Here is a 24,740-nt window from a genome sequence, read left to right on the forward strand (position 1 = left end):
GGTAAATATGGATGTGAGTTAATGGGATTAATCTAGCCACGGAGTCTCTTATTAGAGTCTACTGTGGGTGCTTAGCTTGCATCCTGGACGATGTGGCTATTGGGAGAGGTATATTTTTTACCAGGAACAGGCGGCTCTATGACGGCTTCTGAACCGCTGTCTTCTCATGTTTTCCTCATCTCATCTCTTGGGTGATTCTTACACATTCTACAGACTTTAGCCTAAGTGACACTTCTAGGAAAAGCTTTCCCTAACCTCTCCTGCATTATGTTGGGAAACCCTGTTATGCACTCCTATGTCATCCCATCTTTCAGCATTTTTCTCACTAGGATGCAAATTCAGTGAGAAAAAGGCCTGTCTTGCTCACGTTGTGTCTCAGAGCTTAGCATAGTGCCTGGCCAATAATAGGCTCTCAATAAATATTTGTTAAATCAGTAAAACATATTATATCAATAAATTATTAATTAAAAGTGAAAGCTCAGAATGGCTTTGTCTGCCCTGCCTTTACCATCTTTTGTTTGTCTGTTAGGGCAAAATCTAAACTAACACCCAAAGTCTAAAAACTTGAAATGAGAAACTGGCTTTCCAAAATCTAAAATTTAAACAAAATAAAAATAAATAAATAAAATCTAAAATTTAGGTCTTAGACAAATGTGAAAATCCACAAGAAACGCTAATATATTTAAATCTTTAAATTTAGGAGAGAACTACTAATCATTAGGAGGCACTTCTTAGGGTCGGAAAAGATGTTGCCATTAGCCACACGTTGTTAGACATTTGTGAAAGTGGGAGCTTCCAGCCAAATGGTCTGACCCCGTTATGTCAGGCCATATTTGGCTCTACTAGTATATAAAATGTTTTTTTTCTACTCAATTCTTGGAGAAAGAAAAATCTGCAGGCTTTTTGAGGCCATCTACTCAGAAATAGAGCCTACTAGGAAGTTAAGCAGTTACATGCAAGGTTCTTTTATTTTTGTTTTATCTTTTCGAATAGGTAATATATGCACATGGTTCAAAAGTCAAATGATATAAAATGGTATACACTTAGAAGTTTCCTTTCCACTCCTATCCCTAACCACCATAGTCCCCATACCCTTCCACATCACTGATAACCACTTTTATTATTTAATAATCCTATATAATAAAAGGCTAGGTGATGGTTATGACAGACTGACTGGATGACTGGTCGCTATGACGTGCACTGAGCAGGCGGCCAGGTGAGCGGTTAGGGGTGATTAGGCAGGTAGGCAGGTGAGAGGTTAGAAGCCAGTGGTCCTGGATTGTGAGAGGGATGTCTGACTGCCGGTTTAGGCCCGATCCTGGGTGGGGCCTAAACCGGCAGTCGGACATCCCCCAAGGGCTCCCAGATTGCGAGAGGGCACAGGCTGGGCTGAGAGACGCCCCCCATGCATGAATTTTGTGCACCAAGCCTCTAGTAAAATAATAATTTTAAGCGAAATACATATTTTCTCAATATGTATTTATGCAACTACCTCCCTCCCAATCCCACCCCCAGTGTTCTTCCAGACACACCCTTACTACTCATCTAATGAGGAGTCCCAGGGGCCAAGTCCTCTACTGGACTGCAACTCAAGTATCAGGACCCAAGATTCCCTTCCCAAATAACCCTCCACCCGCTTCTAGAACCAGCTTGGCTTCTGTCCAGGAGCCTCCTCTTCCTTCTTGAAGGCTGTGCACAAAACCTGGGTTGGAGAGACCACCCCCAGAAGGCAGATTGGCACAAGTGGGTGGAGCTTGGACAGGCAGGTGTGGGGGTAGGGGAGGGAGGGGCGCTGGTAGCATGCATACCAGGCTCCAGGCAGAGGCACGGAACCTGGGTGGGAAGAGGAGGGCTGGTTTGTGGCTCCAATTTGTGCGCTTGCCTCTCTCCTTCTCCTTCTCTCCCCCTAAAATAAGGGGCCAGCCTGGCTTTACATACCTATCGTATGTTCACAGCCTATGATAGTTCTATCTGTAGACATGCTTCTCTGCACCTCCTCCCAACTACTTATGGTTTCCCCAGATATTCTGGACGTTTCTATAAACCTCCATGACTTTCTACACGATGCCGTCCCAAACCTTTCTCCCTTTTCTTCACCTGATGAAATTCTTCTACTAGTTATCTACCAACCAGTTGGTATACCAGCTCCTGTGTTAGTGATCACTGCAAATCCTCTCTACCCTCCAACCCTTACCCCCAGGCAGAGTTAGCTGCTCTGCATGTGTGTGCGGGGGTTGAACGGGAGGTTACCCACTGGGATCTCCTAACACCCCCTGTGGAAACACACCATACTGTATGTAATTGCCTTTTGCCCCTAGACTAGACTGTGTGGAAGCTCTTCCAGGGCAGAAAACATGGTTCTTCATGCTTATCCCAGTGCCTGTCCCCAGAGCCTGGCACTCAGTGGACATTCAACAAATCTTTCAGTGTGGTGGTGTCATCAGAATCCCAGCTCTCCCCAGGGACCACGTGGCTTTGGGCAAATTACTGAATCCAGGTTTCCTACCAGTATTATTTTTTTGAAATAAAAATGAACATAATTACCTTCTTGAACAGCCCTAAGGATTAAATAAAACAACCGTCCCAAGTACTTCAGCATAATAATAAATAGTATGGGCTTGATAGAGGATAACCATAATTAAGTTAGCTCCTATATTCTGATCCTAGGTAACGTGTAAGAGGAAGTAAATAGTCCTTCCAAGCCAGTGACGTGGTTCCCCCAAATTTGTACTTAATGTTGCAATCTTAATAAAACCATGGGAAAATTGTTTTTTTAAAAAATGCCCTGGGTAAGGGTGAGGCTTAAACATTGTTTATTAAAAAGGTACCAAGCGCCCTAGCTGGTTGCTCAGTGATTAGGTTAGAACGTTAGCCCTCAGATTGTAGGATCACAGGTTAGATTCTGATCAAGGGCACATACCTTGGTTGCAGGCTTGATCCCTGGCCCTGGTGGGGAGTGGGGGCGACATGTGGAGGCAACCTCTGTCTCTCCCCCTCCCTCCCTTCCACTCTTTCTCTCTAAAACAAAAACAAAAAACAATGGGAAAAAGATACCCTCAGATGAGGATTAACAAACAAACAAAAATAAGGTATCAAGTAATATTTTTTAATAAATCCAAAGCATTAGGACACTCTTGGCACGCTTGACACAACGTGTGAGAAAGTACTACATTACAATCTGTTCTGAGAGGCTTTCACAATGATGCTTATCAACTAAGAACAGGGAAACAAGGAAGCATAAAGTGTATTTTTTATAACTATCTCTTTAAGAACTTCATATAATTATAACTGTATTTGTTTTTATTACTACATACTTCGCTATTCCTATAAAAAGGCTGTAGGTATACCTATATGCATTCTGCTCAGATGTTTTAAAAAAGGAAAAGGTAATTGCAAAACATGCCAGTAAAAACAAAATAATTATTAAGTTGCTATATGTATCATATCTAGTCTGCTATCACTTGTTTCCCCAAATTCAGGACATTTGCTTATTAGTATATTGTACAATATTAAATGAATTTGCTGCTCTTTGCATTCTTGTACCTCTAAATCCGGTTTTTATTAAGGAGAAAGACCCCTCCCCCCCCCAAAAAAATGGAATGTGATCTAAGCTTGAAGGAAAAATCAAAGCGGGTTGATTACACTTATTTGAATTTTTTTTTAATTCTCACCTGAGGCTGTTTATTAATTTTTAGAGAGAGAGGAAGGGACGGGGGGTGGGGGTGGAGGAACATCAATCGATTGCCTCCTGTCCGAGTCCCACCCCTGACCAAGGATTGAAACTGAAATTTAAGTATGTTATTACCTAAATTATCCTGACCGAGAACCAAACCCACATGGAATGATGCCCTAAGCAAGTGTGCCACCGGCCAGAACCACTTTCTTATTTGAATCTTACTGCTCATACAGCCTGATTATAATAAAGTTTGCTTAATGATTTCAATCTTTGTCTTCCAAGCTAGGGCAAATAAAATAAAAAGGATACTGCTGTAAAGCTGGTGAAGCAAGCAATTGCTTGGCCTGTTACAAAATCAGACACTTTTTTTCTGCAAGTTGTCCGTGCTCTTCATATGCTATTAGCTGTTATAGCTTACAGTCTCAACTATGGGAGACTGAAAATAGTTTGCAAACCTATTATCTACAAAGGCTAATTATACTAATTCTTTTCACAACCAGCACATCTGATTGCCCATTATAGAGTCACTGAAATCTACAGGAGCTGCTAATTTAAAATCTTTGGCTATATGAAGATAGCTCAGGTTGAGAATAAATATGTATTATGGGAGAGCTAGAGACACTAAGAGCAAACTTAGGAAGATTTTAAAGGAGTAAGACAAAATCTGGCAAATCGTGTATTCTAAGTGACAGGAATGAGAAGTAGTGTTAGTCTTACAAAGTTAACAATATCATAGTAAAAGTAGCTTTTCTTTGAGTTGCCTTTTGTGCTTAAAAAATAGAACAAGTTGAAAAACATCTTGACTCTTGCCAAGGCACACATATTTGAATTCTATACTGGAGGCGGGAGGAAGCCGAAGCTTCCTTATGGAAAGAGATGGCGGAGTTTGGCATTGAGTTCTTTCTCCTTGCTTAAAAGATCCAGGCTGTGCTTTTTGAAGGCTTCTGACTGCAGCCTGAGCTCGTCGTAGGCCTTCTGGATCCCAGCTATCCTGCGCTGGAGTTCCCGGACTCTCAAGTTGCTGTCCACAGCCACCGCCTCTTGCTCAAACCGCTCTAGCGCTTGTCGCCTGGCCACCTCTGCGGCCTCCAACTTCTCCTCCAGCTGGCGGATCTCCGCTTGCTTGCTCTGAAGCACCTTGCCCCTGTCCATGGAGAGCTGGAGCAGCTCCTCCTTCTCCCGCGTGACCATCTGCAGCCTGGCCTGCAGCTCCTGGCTCAGGCTGCCGTGCGCCTGCTCGGCCTTCGCCATCTGCTCCACGGCCTGCTGGTGCTGCTGCTGGAGGCTCTGCAGCTGGCTGCGCAGCTGCTCTGTCTCCGCGGTGTGGGCGCTGGCCTGCTGGCTCTGCAGCTCCAGCAGCTCCTTCTCCCGGGCCTGTGCCCGGCAGGCATCCTGGGCACACCTCTGTTTCAGAGTCTCCAGCTCCGCGGCCAGGGCCTCGCTCTGGGCCGTGAGCTGCAGGACTTTGGCCTCCTGGTCCTTCAGAGCCTGGCTGAAGAGGCTGCTGTTCTCCAGCCTCAGCTTCTCGTTCTCCTCCCTCAGCTTGACGTTCTCGCTCTTGTATTGGTCCTTGAAGCGAATCATCTCCTCGTGGTTGGACGCCAGGGTCATGAAGCGGTCCTCCAGCTTCCGGGCATGCTCGCTCTTGGCCTTCAGCTTCTCGGCCTCCAGCCTCCCCTTCTCCTCCAGCTCCGTGTTGAGCAGCTCCAGGATCTGGCAGCGCTCCAGGGCCTCGTCGGATCTCCGCTTCAGGATGCAGATGAGCTGGGACTGCTCGTGGATGCGGGAGCGAAGCATCGCCTTCTCGCTCTTCTCTTCCTCCGACAGTCCCCGGAGGTTTGCCAAGGCTTCCCTCAGGCCATCCATTTCCTTAAACCCCATCTCCTCTTCCTGGTTTTCCAGGGTTTTATTTTGCGTATCCAAGGGCTCTTCAGAGGGTGGGGTGTCCACCCATCTCGAGAACCTGCTCATTCTCAGGCTCAGGTGCTCTCTCCACCGTGGGCTCACCCCGCACTCTTTCCCGTTGCCAGGGGCTCCGGGCGCTGTGGGCAGCAGTTTCCCCCAGGATGGAGCCCCGCGATTGGTGGGCGGGTCTTCAGAATGCGGTGACGTAACAGGGGACCAATCTGGCGGGGCTCTGCTTGCCTTTCTAACCAATCACAGCTCTCAGCTCACAGCCCGGGGTCTGGCCTCTGTGGCACTGGGAGGAGATGCCAACCCTCCGGGTTGGCAGCCAGCACCAGGGCAAGAAAGAAACCGGACTCCACCTCATCTGGTTGAAGTAAACAAATCGAGCTGGCAGCGACTGCTCCTGCCTCCTCTCCCCACCTCAGTTGTCATGAGAATAGGTCACGGACTTTGGAAACACAGGTGGCTCCTTTGAAAACTGCAGTCCGTAAATACAAAGTAGCAGCGGTGCGCTGAGAGCCGGGACCCTAACTGCCTTGAGTTTGCATCTGTAGTGCTCGGCACAGTTCCGCAAAAGAGCAAACCCCAGTGAAATGGATACTCTTTTTTTATTGGGTATTCAGCACTCCCTGTTTTTACTCACTGGCAAAGTCAGGTTACAGAAAGAAGCTTAATGAGTGACATAGAGATGGCAAACATCCAAACAGAAGACAAAGAACCAAATGAGGCTTACCGTCATATAACGCCCATTTCAGAGGAATTAAGTAGGTAACTGTAAGGAATAAAATAAAGCCGACCGGTATGACAGCTCAGTGGTTGAGCGTCAACCTATGAACCAGGAGGTCATGATTCAATTCCCCGTCAGGGTACATGCCCAGGTTGCAGGCTCCATCCCCATTGTGGGGCGTGTGGCAGGAAACTGATCAATGATCCTCTCTCATCATTGATGTTTCTATGTCTCTCTCCCTTCTGCCCTGAAATCGATTTTTTAAAAAAAGAATAAAATAAAAATCAAAGTATTAGAAGTGGAAACTAGAAAAAATAAAGGAAACCATACAAGTTCTGGGTCAGGAAGGACTTTCTCAGCTTAGACATTGTGTAAAAGAGGAGTAAGGAAAAGCTTACTTTGACTTTGTTGGACAGTTGTATATAATTTAAAAAATTGGGCCCTAGCTGGTCTGGCTCAGTGGATAGAGCGTCAGCCTGCCGACTGAAGGGTCCTGGGTTTGATTTCAGTCAAGGGCACATGCCTGGGTTGTGGGCTCGATCTCCAGTAGGGAGCATGCAGGAGGCAGCCGATCAATGATTTATGTTATGTCTCTCATCATTTATGTTTCTCTCTCCCTCTCCGTACTTCTCTGAAATCAATAAAAAACATATTTAACAAATTGTGACCTATGAGGTGTATAATTTAAAAAATGGACCTCTGAGGTCTATCCAGCCTCTCCTTCCTCTGAACTTGCCTGGCATTTTACTCTCTAGCCCTAACCAACTACGGAAGGTCCCCTAACCAGCCAGCTCCCTGGCTCTGTCTGTAGGTGTTCTCTTTGCCTGGAATGCCTTTTCCCACCTTGTCCCGTGCTGCTCTAGTATTTCGCTCAGTATTTAGTTCAGAATCACCTCCTCTGTGAAACATCTGTGAAGCCTTTCCTGGCCCCAACATGTAAAATTGACCACGCACCTCTTTCAGTGCACCCACGGTAGCCTATTTGTACTGCTAATGGAACATGTCAAAACCGTATTGCATTCACTGTTTACCTGCTTGCCTCCCCATATTAAATGCTGAAATCAAGAGCAGGGACTGTGTCTGTTTTATCCTTGATGACTAAACCAGTGCCTGGCACACTGAGAAAACTCAGATAAATGTGTGTCGAATGGATGTTAACTGCCTGGCCAGTGTGGTTCAGTGGTTGAGCATCAACCCGTGAACCAAGAGATCACCAGTTAGATTCCTGGTCGGGGCACACGCCCAGGATTGTGGGCTTGATCCCCTGTAGGTGGCATGCAGGAAACAGCCAATTAAAATTATTCCTCTCTCCCTCTCCCTTCCTCTATGAAATCAATAAAAATATATTTTAAAAATTAGACAAGAATGTGTTTTCTTCAAAGCTTTTCAATTACTTTTAAAAAGTAAAGCCTCGACCTAACCGGTTTGGCTCAGTGGATAGAGAGTCGGCCTGCGGACTGTAGGGTCCCAGGTTCCAGTCTGGTCAAGGGCATGTACCTTGGTTATGGGCACATCCCCAGTGGGGAGTGTGCAGGAGGCAGGTGATTGATGTTTCTCTCTCATCGATGTTTCTGACTCTCTATCCCTCTCCCTTCCTCTCTGTAAAAAAATCAATAAAATATATATTTTTAAAGATAAAATAAAAAGTAAAGCCTCTAATAAAATAGCCAAAACTGCCCACTTAGAGGAAATCATGTCCAATGTGCAATAAATACTGGAGAAATATTAGCCTAGCAGAATTTCTTTAGCCTTGCTAAGGAATTTAGATTTTAGGATCCCTAACATAAAGTATTTCATTTAAAATAAGAAGTCAGATTAATTTGACAATACATTTAAGTCATAATAATTTATTCTAAGGATTTTTACAAAATACTTTATGAAAATTATACATACATAGGAAATACAGTATAATTAAACAATTTACATTCTAATTAAAACTTTGTTGCAAAGCATGTCTGTGACCACTCTCATGCTGCTTTCATATAGTAGAGTTATAAGAAAAACAGAATCTTACATATGCAAGGTTTTTGTTTTATATATATTCTATTACAAAATACAGGCTTGAGACCTAGCTTAGGAGAAAATTAAGCCAAAAACTGAATTCCACTTAGGGCCAGTGGGTGGCACCAAAGCACATTCGAGACTGTTTTAACACTGGGAAGAGGGAAAGCAGTTTCTCAAGACAGAAAGTACATGCAGTAAACTCGGTCTCGCCCTAATATGGAATTCCATATTTTATAGAGATTACAGAGTAAATAGTTTTCTTATGGTCAAATTCTTTATCATCACTGATATTCTGCCTCCCCCTCCCCCCCCCCCCCCCCCCCCCACCATAGGAATATCTCTATGTCACTGTTTTTCACAACCTACGTATTTGCAGTTGCTGTAAGGAATTTCAATGGTCAAGAGGCAGGCTTTGCTAACCGTAGCACAAGACTGGTGTGAAGCACATGATGGAAACTAGAAAAATTTTCCTGTTAACACCCCACATTTAATAATTTTTTGGGGGGGAGGGCAGCTTTTTCTTTGGAGCAACAGGTGTATTTTCCTAGCTTTCTCCAATATCTTCTTTAACGTTGGAGTCACACATACGTTATCCATTTTGTTATTTTTTAAATACCGTGGGCCTATAACCAAAGAGCCACATGCAGGTTGACTTTAAAATGAGTGCCGACAGATAGGAGGTGCTGATCTCTGTCCACATGGGCAGATTTTCAAGATCAGATTCCACCTGGGTTTTCAGTGGAGGAGCCAGTGGACTTTGGGCTCATTTGGAAATCCTGGCGACCAACAGCATTCTGAGAGGCAGGGTTGCTTCAATCCAAGTGTTGGGGGAATTTACCATCTTTTCCCAGAGAGCAACTTCCTCTGGAGTGGAGTCCATCCAGTCCACTTCAGTATCATAACTTTTACCTGAAAAGAAGCTTTGTATTAAAAAAGGAATAGCGCATCGAGGAGTGGGAAGGAACTTGTTATTCTTTCTAAAAAAATATTTTTTCTTGATTTCACAGAGGAAGGGTGAGGTAGAGATAGAAACATCAACGATGAGAGAAAATCATTGATTGGCTTCCTCCTACCCACCCCTCACTGGGAATGGGGCCTGCAACCCGGCCATGTGCCCTGTGGGGGAATTGAACCAAGACCTCCTTGTTCATGGGTTGATGCTCAAACACTGAGCCACACCAGCTGGGCAGTCATTCTTTAATTATAAGCACCAATGGAAGTCAGCTAGGAAGAGTTTTGACATCACCAGGAGGGCAGATCTGGGACTCACTATAAGAAAGAACTGTTGAACCATCTGAGATGAGTACTCTATTCCCAGAGTAATGGTTTCTCTTCTCAGTCATCTGAAAGCTAGATGACAAACTGTCACAGGCATGGGGGAGTGGTAGGAAGGTTTCCCACCCCGGGTTAGAAGTGATAGTAGGTAAGCTCTGAGGAAGCGTGTCTACAGCTTTAGCGTTGAGCAGACTCAATTTGAATCTCGGCTCCGCCACTTACTCTGTTACTTAATTTGTTGGAACGCCGGCTGTCCTGGAGATAACATTAGTAACTACTCATCAAATTGCTGTTAGGATGAAGTGAAATAATGCAAATAAACCACTCAGTACAGTGACCAGTGCTCCATGAATGTTAGTTACTGTTATTATTCAAAGCACACTTTTAGCTAGGAAGGGCCATAATGTTTTTTCAGGAAAGAGTAGAGATGAGAGCTCTTCTGTTCCCCCGACGATAAGGTAAGCTCTGCGTGGTGAGACCCTGCGCCCTGTTAATATTCATATCCAGAGCCCGCAGCACACAGCTGGCACGCCTTCACTCACTCATTGCATTACACTTAACAGAAATATCTGTGTGCATTAGGAAGGAGCACACCAACAAACCTCTAGCGTCTCCAGAAGCATTTGGCTCACAGAAGATTAAAAAATGTAACAAATATTACCGGTTCCAAAGCCGATCCGAAGACCTCCCAAAAACTGGTTGGTTAATTTGTAATGGTCCCAGACGGTAAGCTCTACGCAGGCTTCCGTCAGATCTTCAGGCCTGAACCCATCGTACACCATGGTGTGGTTGAAGACAGGGTTGGTGGTCTTCCCCACAGCTCTTGTCCTCTGGCGACTTTTCCGACTTGTATCTGGCAGGATGATACTACCAAAGAAAAAAAGTTGTGAGAGCATTTTAATGAGATAGTGGACACTTGTGCTTTCTGTGCACTTCAACGTAGCTACTGGTGGAAGGAAGGGAAGAGAGAGTGTAGAGAAACAGCACTGATGGTGGGAGCCATCATGCGGGAAAGACTGAGCATTCAAGCGGACCAGACCTGCCTTGAACCCTGACTCTGCCACTCATTGGCTGTGTATTGCAGGGAAAGTTAGTTAAACTTTCAGACACTTGCTTCCTCATCTGTAAGATGGGAGTGGTAATGCCTACTTCATAAGGTTAGTATTAAAATTACATATTAAGCAAACAACTGAGCTCAGTTCCTGCATTTAGTAAGTGCTTACTATGTAGCAATTGTTTGAGGATTCCTTTAAAATTTGGACGCACAGTCTATTCCCGATTATCTGGGATAGCCTAACGAATTAGTCTTGTACAGAATTGGAAAAGAAGAGAAACCTCCCCCGTTTGTTAGATTTGATTTGGGAAATAAATTATATATTTGCAATCATTTACATTTAATTTGTGGTAACAGCTGAATTAACTTTTAACCTATCATGCCCCCGGTAAAGGCAAGAAGGCCTGAGACTAGTCTCAAAATAGGAGACTGACCTGAGTTGAAAAATGTTACCAGCTGACATCTATGAAGAATGTGTTGCCTTTTTGTTTTGTTGATGGGTTTCTTTTGCTGTACAGAAGCTTTTTGGTTTGATGTAGTCCCATTCATTTATTTTTGCTTTTACTTCCCTTGCCTTTGGGGTCAAGTTCACAAAATCCCCTCTGAGACCAAGGTCCATGAGTTTAGTACCAATGTTTTCTTTGATGTATTTTGTTATTTTAGTCTCATATTCAGGTCTTTAAGGCATTTTGAGTTAATTTTTGTGTATGGTGTCATACCCTTATGTTCATTGCAGCATTGTTCACAATAACCAAGACATGGAAACAACCTGTGTCCTTTGATGGATGATCGGGTAAAGAAGATGTGGTACATTTATACAATGAAACACGACTCAGCCATAAAAAAAAAGGTGAAACACTGCCATTTGCTACAACATGGATGGACCTTGAGTGCATCATACTAAGTAAAATAAATCAGGTGGGCCTGGCTGGCATGGCTCAGAGGTTGAGCACTGAGCTATGAACCAAGAGGTCTTGGTTTGATTCCCAGTCAGGGCACATGCCCAGGTTGTAGGCTTGATCCCCAGTGTGGGGCATGCAGGAGGCAGCCAATCAATGATTCTTTCTTATTGATATTTCTATCTCTCTCTCTCCCCGCTTCATCTCTGAAATCAATAAAAATACTAAGAAAAAAATAAGTCAAGTGGGAAAGAACAAGAACCATACAATTTCACCCACATGTGGGATATAAAACAGAAAGCAACATACAAACAAGCAAAACAAAATCATAATCACAGACAATAGTATGGTTGTTATCAGAGGGGAAGGCGGGGTGGCGGGGCGGGGGGGGGGGAGATGAAGAGGGTAAAGGGAGTCAAATATATGGTGATAGGAGAATACACTTTGGGTGGGGAGCATGCAGTGCATTATACAGATGATGTATTATAGAACTGTACACCTGAAACTTAGATAATGTTATTAACTAATGTTACCCCAATAAATTTAATTTAAAAAAGAACATCTAGAGGGAAAATCGCAAATAATGTCATATAAAATTAAATAGCTACAACTGGACTTCTGGTAGAATCTATATAGATAAAATTAGTCAGAGGGAGTTAGGATGACACATTAATATCTGTTTAGCTACTATTTAGATACCAGGCATTTATATGTGTAACAGAGAAAAAGGTTTGCCACTTAAGAACCAAAATTGTCTTAAATTCTTATGAGCTATTAGTACAGCTCTGCTTAGCAAATAATTTTTCAGGTATTTGTAGCCTGATGCCAAAGGCCTTTTGAAAATGGATCATGGAATAGGTGCTTCTCTAAGGGGCCGAGGGCTGTGACATCCCACTGTTAGAAATTGCATAAAGTCTTTCATACTGAATATTGTTCTCACCAGTAGATGTGCCTCCTAGAAGACATTACATATCTGAGTATGTGGTCTCTGGTTTCATTTTCACATATGTCCTTTTATCTTTATGATTTTAAAAGTATATAAAGTCTTGGGGGGGTGGGGTTCATATCACAGATTCCCCTAATTCATGGAGTCACTGTCTCAAATTATTTCATTTAAACTATGGATGATGAGTTTCAGCATCACAGAAATAGAGAACTAACATCAACCAGCAAAGGCCAGGCTACTGTAGAACTGCAAAGGCAGACTTATCAATGCTATTACCATTTGACAAAGGAATTTAGATGGCTGCCCCTTAGCATTGGTAGATCAAGGCATTCCTTCACCCATATGTGTACTTCTCCAGTTGTAGGAAGCTTTTTACCTATAATAGAAAAAAGAGAGAAAATAAAATGTGAGTGCTATTCCTCTCTTGACAATACTGCATCTAAAGATGCCAATCTAAAAATGGACTACCACACATCTTAGCTATCTATAATAATAAAAGAATAATATGCTAATTAGACCAAACAGCCGAATGACCTTCCAGACATCATTCTGGACTTCCTTTTGGATGAAGCCATGGCTGAGGTGGCAGGGCCCAAGGCAGAGATGGTTAGGGCTGACCAGGCAGGCAGGTGAGTGGTTAGGGGCAATCAGGCAGGCAGGCAAGCAGTTAGGGGTGATCAGGCAGGCAGGCGAGAGGTTAGGAGTCAGCCTAACCTCGGATTACGAGAGGGTACAGGCCAGGCTGAGGGACCCTCCCCCGTGCACAATTTTCATGCACCAGGCCTCTAGTTGTAAATAATGCTGCTATGAGCATAGGGGTGCATATATTCTTTCTGATTGGTGTTGCTGGATTCTTAGGAAATCAGAAAGAATATATGCATTCCTATGTTCATAGCAGCATTCTTTACAATAGCTAAGATCTGAAAACAGCCCAAGTGTCCATCAGTAGATGAGTGACTAAAAAAAGCCGAGGTACATTTACACAATGGAATACTATTCAGCTAAAAAAGAAGGAACTCTGACCCTCTGCGACAGCATGGATGATTATGCTAAGTGAAATAATCCAGAGAAAGACCAATATCACATGATCTCACTTATATGTGGAATCTAATGAACAAAACAAACGAACAGACAAAATAGGTCCAGACACACAGATGCATGGAACAGAATGACAGATCTCAGAGGGGAAGGAGGTGGAGGGGACGGGAAGAGATTAACCAAAGAACATAGATGCATAACCCACGGACACAGACAATAGTGTGGGGAAGGCCTGGAGTGACGTTGGGCTGGGTGAAGGGGTCAAGGAAGGGGAAAATGGGGGACCTCTGTAATACTGTCAACAATATGTAAGTAAAAAATAAATAAAAATAAAAAATAATACTAGCTAGTATTTGATTATATGATCCTAATAGGTTAAATCTATACATTCTTTTTAAAAAGTATATTTTTATTGATTCCAGAGAGGAAAGGAGAGGAAAAGAGAGATAGAAATATCAATGATGAGAGAGAATCACTGATCGGCTGCCTCCTGCACACACCCTACTAGGGATCGAGCCTGCAACTTGGGCATGTACCCTTGACCGGAATCAAACCCGGGACCCTTCAGTCCGCAGGCCGACGCTCTATCTACTGAGCCAAACCAGCCAGGGCTATACATTCTTAATTGTAGCTTTTATAGTCTGGCTGTGCTGAGCTCAGACAGCTCTATGAAAATAACTTATATTTATTCCAAGTACAGAGTATTACATCATTCTTGTCAGGTTTTTCTGGCTCCACAGGATCAGTTATAGATATCAGGCATGTGAGTCATCCATTTATACTGATATTCAAAATATCTCAGTGAAATGCACATACCTTTCAAACACTGATACCAATGTCAATTGGTGCTGACATATTAAGCGTATTACTGTAAAGCAACTAAAACAGGTACTAGCTAAGAGAGAGTCATTCTTTTTGTTAAAAGTAGAGTGTAAAAAGTTAAACATTTGCCTTAGCTGGTTTGGCTCAGTGGATAGAGTGTCGGCCTGCAGACTGAAGGGTCTCAGGTTTGATTCCGGTCAAGGGCACATGCCTGGGTTGTGGGCTCGATCCCCAGTAGGGGGTGTGCAGGAGGCAGCCGATCAATGATTCTCTCTCATCATTAATGTTTCTATCTCTCCCTCTCCCTTCCTCTCTGAAATCAATAAAAATATGTATTTTTTTAAAAAGTTAAACATTTTATAAGACTATTATATAGACACACATAAAAGTGAATATTATGGACAGGGGATTACTGAGAAGTTGGTTTAGTCTGAAGTTGTCTAGGTTGGGTGCACCTGGTCAGAGGAATACTATCATATTTTTCCAGATGACTTGACCCAATCAGTCAACCAACCAGGCATCTATTATGTGGTCAGCTCTATTATATGAATGGCATTGAATATATAAGGAATACAAGAAAGACTAACTCAATTAAAACTATAAAAATGTACTAAGGAATGAAATGCCAAATTATTACTGTAATGTTCTAAGAGATAATGTGATCAGTGAGGGGGAATACAGTCAGGAAAGGCCATATGGGGGAGATAGGACTTCATCTAACACTTGGATAGGTTGAGGAGAAGGTTAGCCAACACAGAGAAGAGAGACTACATGAGTAAAAACTCAGGGAAGGTGGAGCCCATCACAACACACAGTCCCCCAGCTCCCACCACCAAGAAATGGTAGTGGAGAGAATGGGAAATGAGATTGGTACAATTTCTATGCATGTTGACCATAAATGATAGGATACAAATTATATAAGAAAGAATCTTTTCGAAAGATCCAGAAGTAATAAGATGGTGGCTTGGCAGCCATTTGACCTAAAGATATGTTTGCTTTCCCTCCAATTCTTTTTTCTTTTTATTTAACTGAATTAGAATGCCTTTCTCTAGCTCAGTCACTGCCCTCACCATCCATTATGTCTTTCATACCACTAGTTTCATTGCCTGGTTACTGAAAGACTTTGCGTGTGCAATCCCTATGTCAGCCATAACATTCATACAGATTCTTAAGGAGAATAACTAGGGGAACTTGCTTGAGAAATGAAAGGGGGACTGGCATTCATTTCCTGCCGATCTCTTGCTTCTTAAAGGGGCTGCAGACTTGAGGCTCTAACAAGTATTAGTAATCTTCAGGAAAGATTACAGTGAGTAATTCAGGAAAAAGCTTTCTCTCTTGAGGAGACCTTGAGAATGGAAGACCAATGAGCTCTAATTTCTTAAGGTTCATATGAATTTTTCCAATAACCACTTGTGAAAAAAAACCATTCAGGTTCCATTCTTATCACAACACTGTCAATAGGTCCAAATTCTGAATACAGAAAAGGTCATACACATTGTGCAGATACAAACTTTTGGGAGAGTGAGGAGCAAGTTAAAATAAAGACTGGAAAACTAGACTTAAAAAAAGAGAGAGAGAGAAACAGAAAGTAGAATGGTGGCTACCAGGATCAGGAGGAAAGGGGATAAGGGGTTTTGTAGTTCAATAAGGTGAACCCTGAGAAGAAAAAATAGACAACTACTAAAAAGGGCTCCTGGTGGCAATTTGGGCTCAAATAAAAAACAGAGCCTAGTCAAAGGGCCTCTCACGCAAACTGTACTTCATGGAGAAGCCTCTGCGCTAAACCCCATGCCTCTGCACTTAATTGCCTGCCTGCCATCTGAGCCAGCCCCTAAAAAGATTTCCTGGGATCCTATTTCAACCAATAGGTAGAGGGTTTCCCCCATCCAACCACTTTGCAATTCCAGCCAATCAGAGTGGCTCTATTCTGACCAATCAGGACAGTGCCTTTTGGACCAATCAAACCATGAGGATTTGGAGTCCTCATTTGCATGAGGACAGACCAATCAGGGAACAGGGATGGGGACTTCTGTCCATATAAGCCAGCTTCCCTCTGACTTGGGGAGCACACTTTCTCTTTTCACCAAAGAATGAAGACTATGTCTCCTTGGCTTAGTTCAAACATGGGAGGCCCCAGAGTTTTTCTACAGCTGTGCTGCCATGCTATATCACAATTGACTCTGTTTTGTAGTGAATAAAGTTTCCTTCTTTACTGCACCCCAAATTGGGGATTCCTGTGGCATTGAAGTGGCGCAAAGACCAATAGTTGACAATGGGTATAGAGTTTCAGATATATACAAGATGAAAACATTCTGGAGATTTGCTTCACAACAATGTGAATCTACTTAACACATTTCGTACCACTCAGGAGTTTTCTCGTGTTTCTCGCGCCATCTGTTAAGGACCGCTCACGAGTGTTCTCGTTTTTCACGCCCATGGAAAAAGGAGCGAATCTAGATACTTATGTAAATTTTGTTTGGGCCCTCTTCATAGAGGAAAATGTTTTACGCAGTACCATACGTTAAAAAAGTACTAGGAACTTTAATTGTTTAATTGTTTTTGTAAATAAAAATGTTATAATTATTGAAAAACAACACCTAAAGTGCATTATGATGATTTAAATAACGTGCAGTTTGCCCAAAAACGTGTGGTCCCTGGTGTATGTCTTAGAGATTTCTATGCGGTACGCAATGAGTTAACACTACTAATGTCACACTAAAAAAATGATTAAGATGGTACATTTTATGTGTTTTTATCACAATAAAAAATGAGAATTTCCTAGTTTACAACTGTGAGTTGACTTATTTGGTCTATACGATTACTAAGTTAATAAATCTATTTAGGGCTTCACTTTCGAAAATAGCATAGAACCCAAAGAAACCCTGAGAGCATGGGGGATGAGGAAAGGGCATAAATCTGGACAGAAAATCATTACATACCAGGAATTGGCTCTGGGACGTACTGGAGAGCTAATTTCATTTTACCTCTGTTTTCTGCTTCAAGGGCAACTGGTGCTGTCTGAAAAAAGAAGGAATGTCAGCAGATGTAAGACACAAACTATTTACTCTGTTTGTTGGTACTCTGTTACAGGACCTTATCTTCCCCAATTCTGGAACAACGTATCATTCCTGAGTGTCCTGGATTAAAATTTCCCTCCTCATCAGAGCTAGACTATTGTTTTTATTTATTTATTTATTAAAAAAATATATTTTTATTGATTTCAGAGAGGAAGGGGGAGAGAGAAAGAGATAGAGATAGAGATAGAGAGGTAGAAGCATAAATGATGAGAGAGAATCGTTGATCGGCTGCCTCCTGCATGCCCCCCTAGTGGGGATCAAGCCTGCAACCTGGGCATGTGCCCTTGACTAGAATCGAACCTGGGACCCTTCAGTCCCCAGGCCGACGCTCTATCCACTGAGCCAAACCAGCTAGGACTAGACTATTGTTTTTATATCTGGGAGAGTTCTACTGTGCATCTTGGAAAACTTCGTAGGGTACCCAGCACACATTTCAAGGCCATTAGTCTCAGAGATAGTGGAGAAATTAGAATGGCTTTCTTGGAGATGTGTGAGGTGTTGTGGGATGCCTTGGTTTTTATTAAAACACATAGACTTTGTTAATCCTTCATCCAGCACATAAAACAACTTAATTGTATTCTCTTTCTCTGAAGGAATCAGAAGAGTGTGGGAAGGTGGGTGCTGGAAGAAAGCCAAATATTACATGTTCAAATATGCATTAACCTGACTATTTTAGACGAAATGAGCAGATGTCTGTAAGAATAACAAAGGCTGGACAATAATTTTAAAATATATACCTATTATTTTCAAGTATATGAGAAGTGGTTTTACTTTCAAAATCTGGTCCTTTGGAGTCTTATTTCCAAAACATGTCTATACATCAGAAACATAAGATACGTTAGTTAAAAATGAATGCTTTTGACATCTGCTGAGGAATTCAGATCCAGCAAGTATTGGGCAGGACCAGAAATAAGTGCTTCATGTGATTTTGATGTAATATTTAGGAAGCATTTCTTAAAAGAAACTTTTCTTATGTAGATACTAACTAATGATTTGTATGAATTGTTTATATGTATCGATTCCAGCTATGATGGACTAGTTGGGATCACATCAACCTTCATACTGAAAACAATAAAAAAAGTCAATTATAAAATCTGCTTGAAGGTACTAAAGAATTATTAAGGTAGGACTCAAATGGATCAGATATTGGAGACTGGCATTTTCTCTACTTTCCACTTTGAGGCATTAGCTGATTTTTAAGAAGTGCCAAACTGAGAGAATAAAAAGCCTAGCAGAAAGAGACTGAGAAGCTAAGAAGGGCTTTCAGTAGTCTCAAAGGGCTGGGGAGACAAAAATTGAAATCCATGGCCTGCTAAGGAGGAATGGCCTCTAATAAGACCAATGGTTCCCAAAGTGTGATTCCCAGGCCAGCATCATCATCAGCACCTGGAAATTTGTTGGAAATGCATATTCCTGGGCACAGGTCTTACTGAATCAGAAACCTTGAGAATAGAGCCCAGAAATCTGTGTTTTAATAAGTTCTTCAGGTGAATTGGAGGCTGATATTTGAGATCTACTTCCTAGGCCTGTAGTTGGATCTCCCCAAGGCCACAGCCTAAGAATATGGGCAAACAAAAACCAGATCAGACTACAGGAAAACCGAAGCCCCACCTTCTAGTCAGTTCATTCCCAGATTAGATGAAGGTGGTCTGTCCCTACACTGTGTGTCAGAAGCAAAAGCAAACCTTCCCAAGTTATCCCTAGAATTCTTTTCATGCAATGTCCAGCACACAGTAACCAATGAATAGGCATACAAGGACAAAGGACCAAGTGACCAAAATAAAATAAAAATTTCAATAAGAGACTCACAAATGTTTAAGACATTGGAGTTTTCAGATACACACGTCACATAACTCTGATTAATGTATTTACAAAGATAAGATGGAACATTTTAGGAGAGAAGAGGCACTTATAAAAAAGAATCAAATGGAAATAGAAGTCTGAAATATATAATTGAGAACTTGTAGATGGGTATCACAGATTAGACATAGTAGATAAGAAAATTATTGAACTATAAGATAGGTTAGCAAGAAATAGTCAACTTGAAGCATACATGGGAACCAGGGGAAGAAAATATAGAAAAGAGAATAAGAGACATATGAGACAGAGTGGAAAGAGAAAATGATCCCAAACAGTGGATAAGTATCCTGAATGAAAATTCAACTTTAAAGGACCTTTCTCCTACACACCAGGCCTCAAAACAACCAACCAACCAACCAATCCAAAAACGCTGAACTTACCTTCCGCTTCAAAGGGTACCACTTCAATTGTTTATTCTGTTTGTTGTCCCAGTCCCAAGTTTCCAAATCAAGTTCCACTTCCCCAAGAAAACTATTGCGTTTAAATGTATCCCGATGCCATACAGACAGGTTCAGCTTCTGTGTCTTTAAGATTTGCTTTTCGATTTTATACTGCAGTTCAAAGAAGGAAATTAAAGGGGTGAATGATATTACTTTATGCCAAAGTTATGACATAGAGATGAAGAGAAATCATCTGTGCAGATCGGATTGTCTCATCTGTTAGGTTTCAAGTCTTAAGAATATTGCAAAGTCATCATATTCTAAGTGTCTTGTTTCAAAGAGCTAAAATCCATCTTTCATAAAAGTTGATTTTCTTTGCCCCTTTGGAAAAAGCAAACCATGGCTCAAATATCATAGCTGGTAATAGCTCCTTAGAAACAAAAGCCAACTATTCAATTTTTTACTGGATGTTTTTATTTCTAACTAGGTATAACATAAATCAAACTCATTCTAAAAATGAAGTTTAATTGATGGTCTGTTTTCTACCTAAGGACAAGATATATTTTTAAAATAGACTTTATTTTTTAGAGCAGTTTTAGATTCTCAGCAAAACTAAGTGAAAAGTAGAGAGTTCCCATAACCCACCTATCTCTATATACACACAACCTCTTCCACTTGGTATCCTACAAAGATAAGGAATTTCTCAAGAAAAGATAGACTTGTTTTTTCCTGCTTCATATGGTCAAGTGAAAAATATTTGGCATCCTAAAAGTTTTTCATCTAAAATGATAGTCAATCCTTGATTATATGTAATCATGGAAGGGATAATACTACTTCTAATCTAAAAATAATCTCTATTTGGCTTTATGATGTACTGCTTGAATGCCCATTTTGGTTGTAGCACACTTATTATTCTCTGAGTTTACTATTTAAATTATCTGGCTTTTCCTGAGTATAGGGCTGAAGTAGCTGACCCAGAAATAGCTAGGGGACTGAGGTATATCATAGTCAAACTGTAATTAAAAACTTGCTACAGAAAACTCACCCACGGATGACTGAGAATTAATTTAACTCTACTTTTCTCAGAGGATAACCAAATAGTTGGGCAGAATTTTAAGAAGGAGGGTACTTCTATTTGTAGTTTTACATTTTCTATTACTCATGATTAAGGTAGCATGATGCAGTTTGCGGGGGTGGCGGGGGGGAGGGTGAGAATATGGTATTTGAGCCAGGTATACTTTCCATTCATATGCCCATCCATCTATCCTTCCAATAAACATTTGAGTACTTTTTCAGACACTGTACTAGGAGTCAACATTTATTAAGTGTTTAATGTATACTCATCTCTTCCTGTATATAAACTCTCTTAACATTCACCACTACTGAGGTAGGTAGGTAGGTGGTACTTACTATATTACCTCCCCCCTTTTGCAGGTGTGAAGTGCAGACAGGCTAAGTCATTTACCCAAGGGCACACAGTTTATAAACAACATAGAGTTGGTCCCTGCCCTCGGGGAACTTACAATTTACTGGGAAAGCAGACAAACCAGTAAAGTGCTGAGAGTTAAGATAGCCTAAGGCAAAACAAGAACACAAGGCAGCAGACAGCAGGGGGGCCTGCAGGGTAAGGACAGCTGCTCATAGGAAGAGGCATTGAAGGCTGTAGGAGGCAGGTAGGGATAGAATGTGGGGAAGAATATTCCAGCCTAAGCAAACACAGAGTGCCAGCAGTGTGAGAAAATGTAGTTCTTCCAAAGAACAGAAAGGAATCAGGGTATCCTGCACAAAGACTATGACCGTGACAAGATGAGGCGGGAGCTCAGGTTGTGAAGGGACTGGTGTGCATGGTAAGGATGGAGCTGACCCTAAGGGAATCCTAAAAACTTTCAAGCAGAGAAATACCACGATCAGAATTATGCTTTTTAGATCATTTTGGTTGCAATGCTCAACTTCATCAGTTGCATATCCTTGAGCAAGTTATTTATCTCTCTAAGCTTCATTTGCCGCATCTTATGAGATACAGATAATACTACCCGCCTAGCAGAGTACGTAGGGAGTGAATGAGATAATGCGTACAACATTCATGGCATATCATCTCATACAAAGCAGTTTCTCGGAAAATGTTGATCCTTTCCTTCTCCTCTCTGGGCAACTGACTTAATCTGTAGAGGTACAGTATTCAAGAAGATATGGCTAGATAAACACATAGGCCACCATTTAGGGTTTTCCCAATCTAGAGTTCATAGATACCCGCAGTATCTCATTATACACAGGATTCAAAGTTTTCTTCACGACAAGTGTTTTCTTCTTGCCCATTTTGCCCTTGTCTGGTAACAGGTAAGTCTTTACATATCTAAAAAGAGAAATGAACAGACAAGAAGGTCAGAGAAAATGAAAAGTGATATTTCCACCTCTGCTTTTAAAAATGCATTGGAAATTGACAGAAAGAATTCTTTCATAATGAGAAAAGCAATACGCAATAAATGTTCCACCAACACCTTTATGCTTAAAAGTTTAAAGTTATTTCAGTGGAATTGGTCATGAGTTCCTTTCCTTTGGCCTTCTGTCAGAGGCGGGAGGGGAGTACTACAGGCCGCTAACAGTGCTTAATTCCACTGGCTTCCTTTCAATTCAGAAAGGCTTTGGTGCTTGCAGAATTATTATTATTTTGTTAATCTTCACCCAAGGATATTTTTCCATTGATTTTTAGGGAGAGTGGAAGAGAGAGGGAAAGACAGAAAAACATCAATGTGAAAGAAACACATCGACTGGTTGGCTCCTGTACGAGCCCCGCCAGGGCACAGGCTGGGGAGGAGCCTGCAACCAAGGTACGTGCCCTTGACCCAAATCAAACCCAGGACCCTTTTGGTCCACAGGCCGAAGCTCTATCCACTGAGCCAAACTGCCTAGGGCACTGGAGAATTATTTTAAAAGGTTTTTGTGACTGTTTTTTGAAATAAAATTAATCTTAGCATGCACCTATTCAAGCCATATTCAATGTAAAAATAAGGATATTGGGCTCAGTTGTTTTTGTAATAAAAGGAAAAAGGATTGGGCTTATGCTAGCAAAATAAGAGTCAGACTTCTGCATAGAGATGAGTGGGGAATACCATTCCACTTTTGCAAATAAACTGAAATGCAATTAAATCTATGATCTCAAAGACGAAGTGGTAATTCTCCCTAAAGTGCTTCTGCAGAATATAATTTAAATATGGAAACTACCTCCTTTGAGAATCTTAACTGATTCTGCACCACTGAACATTATGAAGTAGGCCCCACATGTCCCTAATTCTGGAGGCAGTTTGGGGAGTGCCGTGGAAAGAGACAAGGTTCAAGCCCTCCCTCATTCCTCATTTTGCCACTGACTGTCTGAATTTACATAGACAGGCTGCTTATCTTCTCTTGCCCTTGTTTCCTTATCGGTCAAAAGAAGGACCTGGACAAGATGACCTCAAAAGTTCCTCCAACTTGAAACATTTTGCGCTTCTCTGACATTTCTGCAATTTAATAAGTTTGACATGTGAATATATAAAGTAAATAAGACAGCATTCCCCCTGCCACCACTTCTCCTTTCAAACACTGCTTTTAACAGAGTCATACCCTCCCTTCAATTCTGTTCTTTCCTTCCAGGTTTCTACAAGATTAACTAGGAGGAAATAGTGATGCCAAATGTACTTACGGGTCTGAACGTTGTTTTCTAATGTCTGCGGCGGCCAAGTCTTTACACTGGGCCACAAAGATATGCAGCTCCTTCAAAGAGTCCACATAGTCAACTGCGAACTGGATACTTCCTTTCACCTCCAGATTGCCGAAGTCCCCACTGTAAACGCTCATCACACTGCCGCTCACCTGAGAGCATTGGAAACATGCAGGGTTTGTCTCTCTCTCATGCTTGAACTCAACACAGGGATCATGGCTATAATTCTTGCTTGCCATTATTTCGCGAGTTTGCATATAAAAGCAGCTAATTTGATATGGCATAAAGACACACCAACACAGATAACCTGACGTGATATACACGACACAACTAGTTGTTTTTTTTTTAAAAAAAATGCCTCTACGAGACATAGGGGAGAAGTGAAATGCAAAGTTACGTAGATGCTGCTGGCTCATTTCACAGCAGGGTGATTTTAGGGTAGGGGGTTTTCAGAGTTCCATTTTTAGGCATGCTCAGTATTTAAAATGTTAAAGAAAGGGGATGTGAGAAACCCCAGGCACACAAATCACGGTGACACGTTGCTCTATCAAATTTCCAAGGCACTAAGAAGGAATTTTACTATGTTACCCATCCGCTGAATCCAGGAAAATGCTTACTGAGCCATATGCTTTTAGAGGTCAGGAAGGGTAGAAAATGGATGATTGATGAAGGGAGTTTAAAGCCTTCCAAGACCATGCATTAGATTGTTGTCAGCAGAAATTCAACTTAAAGAGATTCTAAAAAAGCAATCTGAGAAATGTGAGGCTATTAAGTATTTAAGCACAGGTTTATTATTTGTTTAGCATAGCTGGCAAGATATGTGCATGTATATGTATACCAGGGAAATATTTGGATTAGTGTATGCAGATATATTTATATATATATATTTCTACACACATGCTACATGCACACAGAACGACCTCACTCTATGAAAGAAGTTTTAGTGAAGTAACCACACTTAGGGAGCTTTGCTTTGAAAACACTGTTCAGAATCCTTTTATAAGGCAAAGAACCACCTCCTCCATTCTTTTATGTGAATCAGTACTTTCACCCAACAGGCTTGCTAAAAAAAGGGAGATACAATTCTATACCTGCCAATGGTATATAAAAGCATATCTGATACAAGCAGACTTGATCGTAGTTACCCATTTTGCACAGAAAAATTCAGTGGTTCATTTTGTTGGTAATTTAAGTTTATTTTTGTAGTCCTTACCTTCAAAAAACCATATTGATTTATAATGGATATGAACCCTTATGCTTAAAAAGAAAAAGAAAAAGGAGAATTTAGCTAGCCAGCAGCTAATGGTGGGTGAGAGAAAAAGCTCATGCCCTTGGAATCTGGGAAATACAACAGGAGGCCATTGTACTGTAGCAGGA

The 24,740-nt window shown here is 41.6% G+C and overlaps 2 protein-coding genes across 14 annotated transcripts in view; both read right to left on the reverse strand.

Moving 5' to 3' along the window:
- Positions 1-3,135: 3,135 nt before the first annotated feature.
- Positions 3,136-5,699, reverse strand: CCDC89 (coiled-coil domain containing 89). The gene has a single exon (XM_070426882.1). The coding sequence runs from the start codon at positions 5,645-5,647 to the stop codon at positions 4,541-4,543; it is 1,107 nt and encodes a 368-aa protein (XP_070282983.1). The 5' UTR covers positions 5,648-5,699; the 3' UTR covers positions 3,136-4,540.
- Positions 5,700-8,627: 2,928 nt separating this feature from the next.
- SYTL2 (synaptotagmin like 2) overlaps positions 8,628-24,740 on the reverse strand; it is a 112,037-nt gene continuing 95,924 nt past the window's right edge. For all 13 annotated transcript variants that reach the window (XM_070425786.1, XM_070425787.1, XM_070425784.1 and 10 more), the window contains 7 exons: positions 23,346-23,515; positions 21,917-22,019; positions 19,667-19,837; positions 17,289-17,367; positions 12,766-12,865; positions 10,252-10,457; positions 8,628-9,224 (listed from right to left, as the gene is read on the reverse strand). In XM_070425786.1, the coding sequence (XP_070281887.1) occupies positions 9,079-9,224; positions 10,252-10,457; positions 12,766-12,865; positions 17,289-17,367; positions 19,667-19,837; positions 21,917-22,019; positions 23,346-23,515 (975 nt within the window). In that variant the 3' untranslated portion in view covers positions 8,628-9,078. The remainder of the gene's footprint in view (positions 9,225-10,251; positions 10,458-12,765; positions 12,866-17,288; positions 17,368-19,666; positions 19,838-21,916; positions 22,020-23,345; positions 23,516-24,740) is intronic.

The sequence above is a fragment of the Myotis yumanensis genome, unplaced genomic scaffold (assembly GCF_028538775.1).
Source record: "Myotis yumanensis isolate MYYU_CA2020_CCGP unplaced genomic scaffold, mMyoYum1.0.hap1 SCAF_10, whole genome shotgun sequence".
NCBI classification, from domain to species: Eukaryota; Metazoa; Chordata; class Mammalia; order Chiroptera; family Vespertilionidae; genus Myotis; species Myotis yumanensis.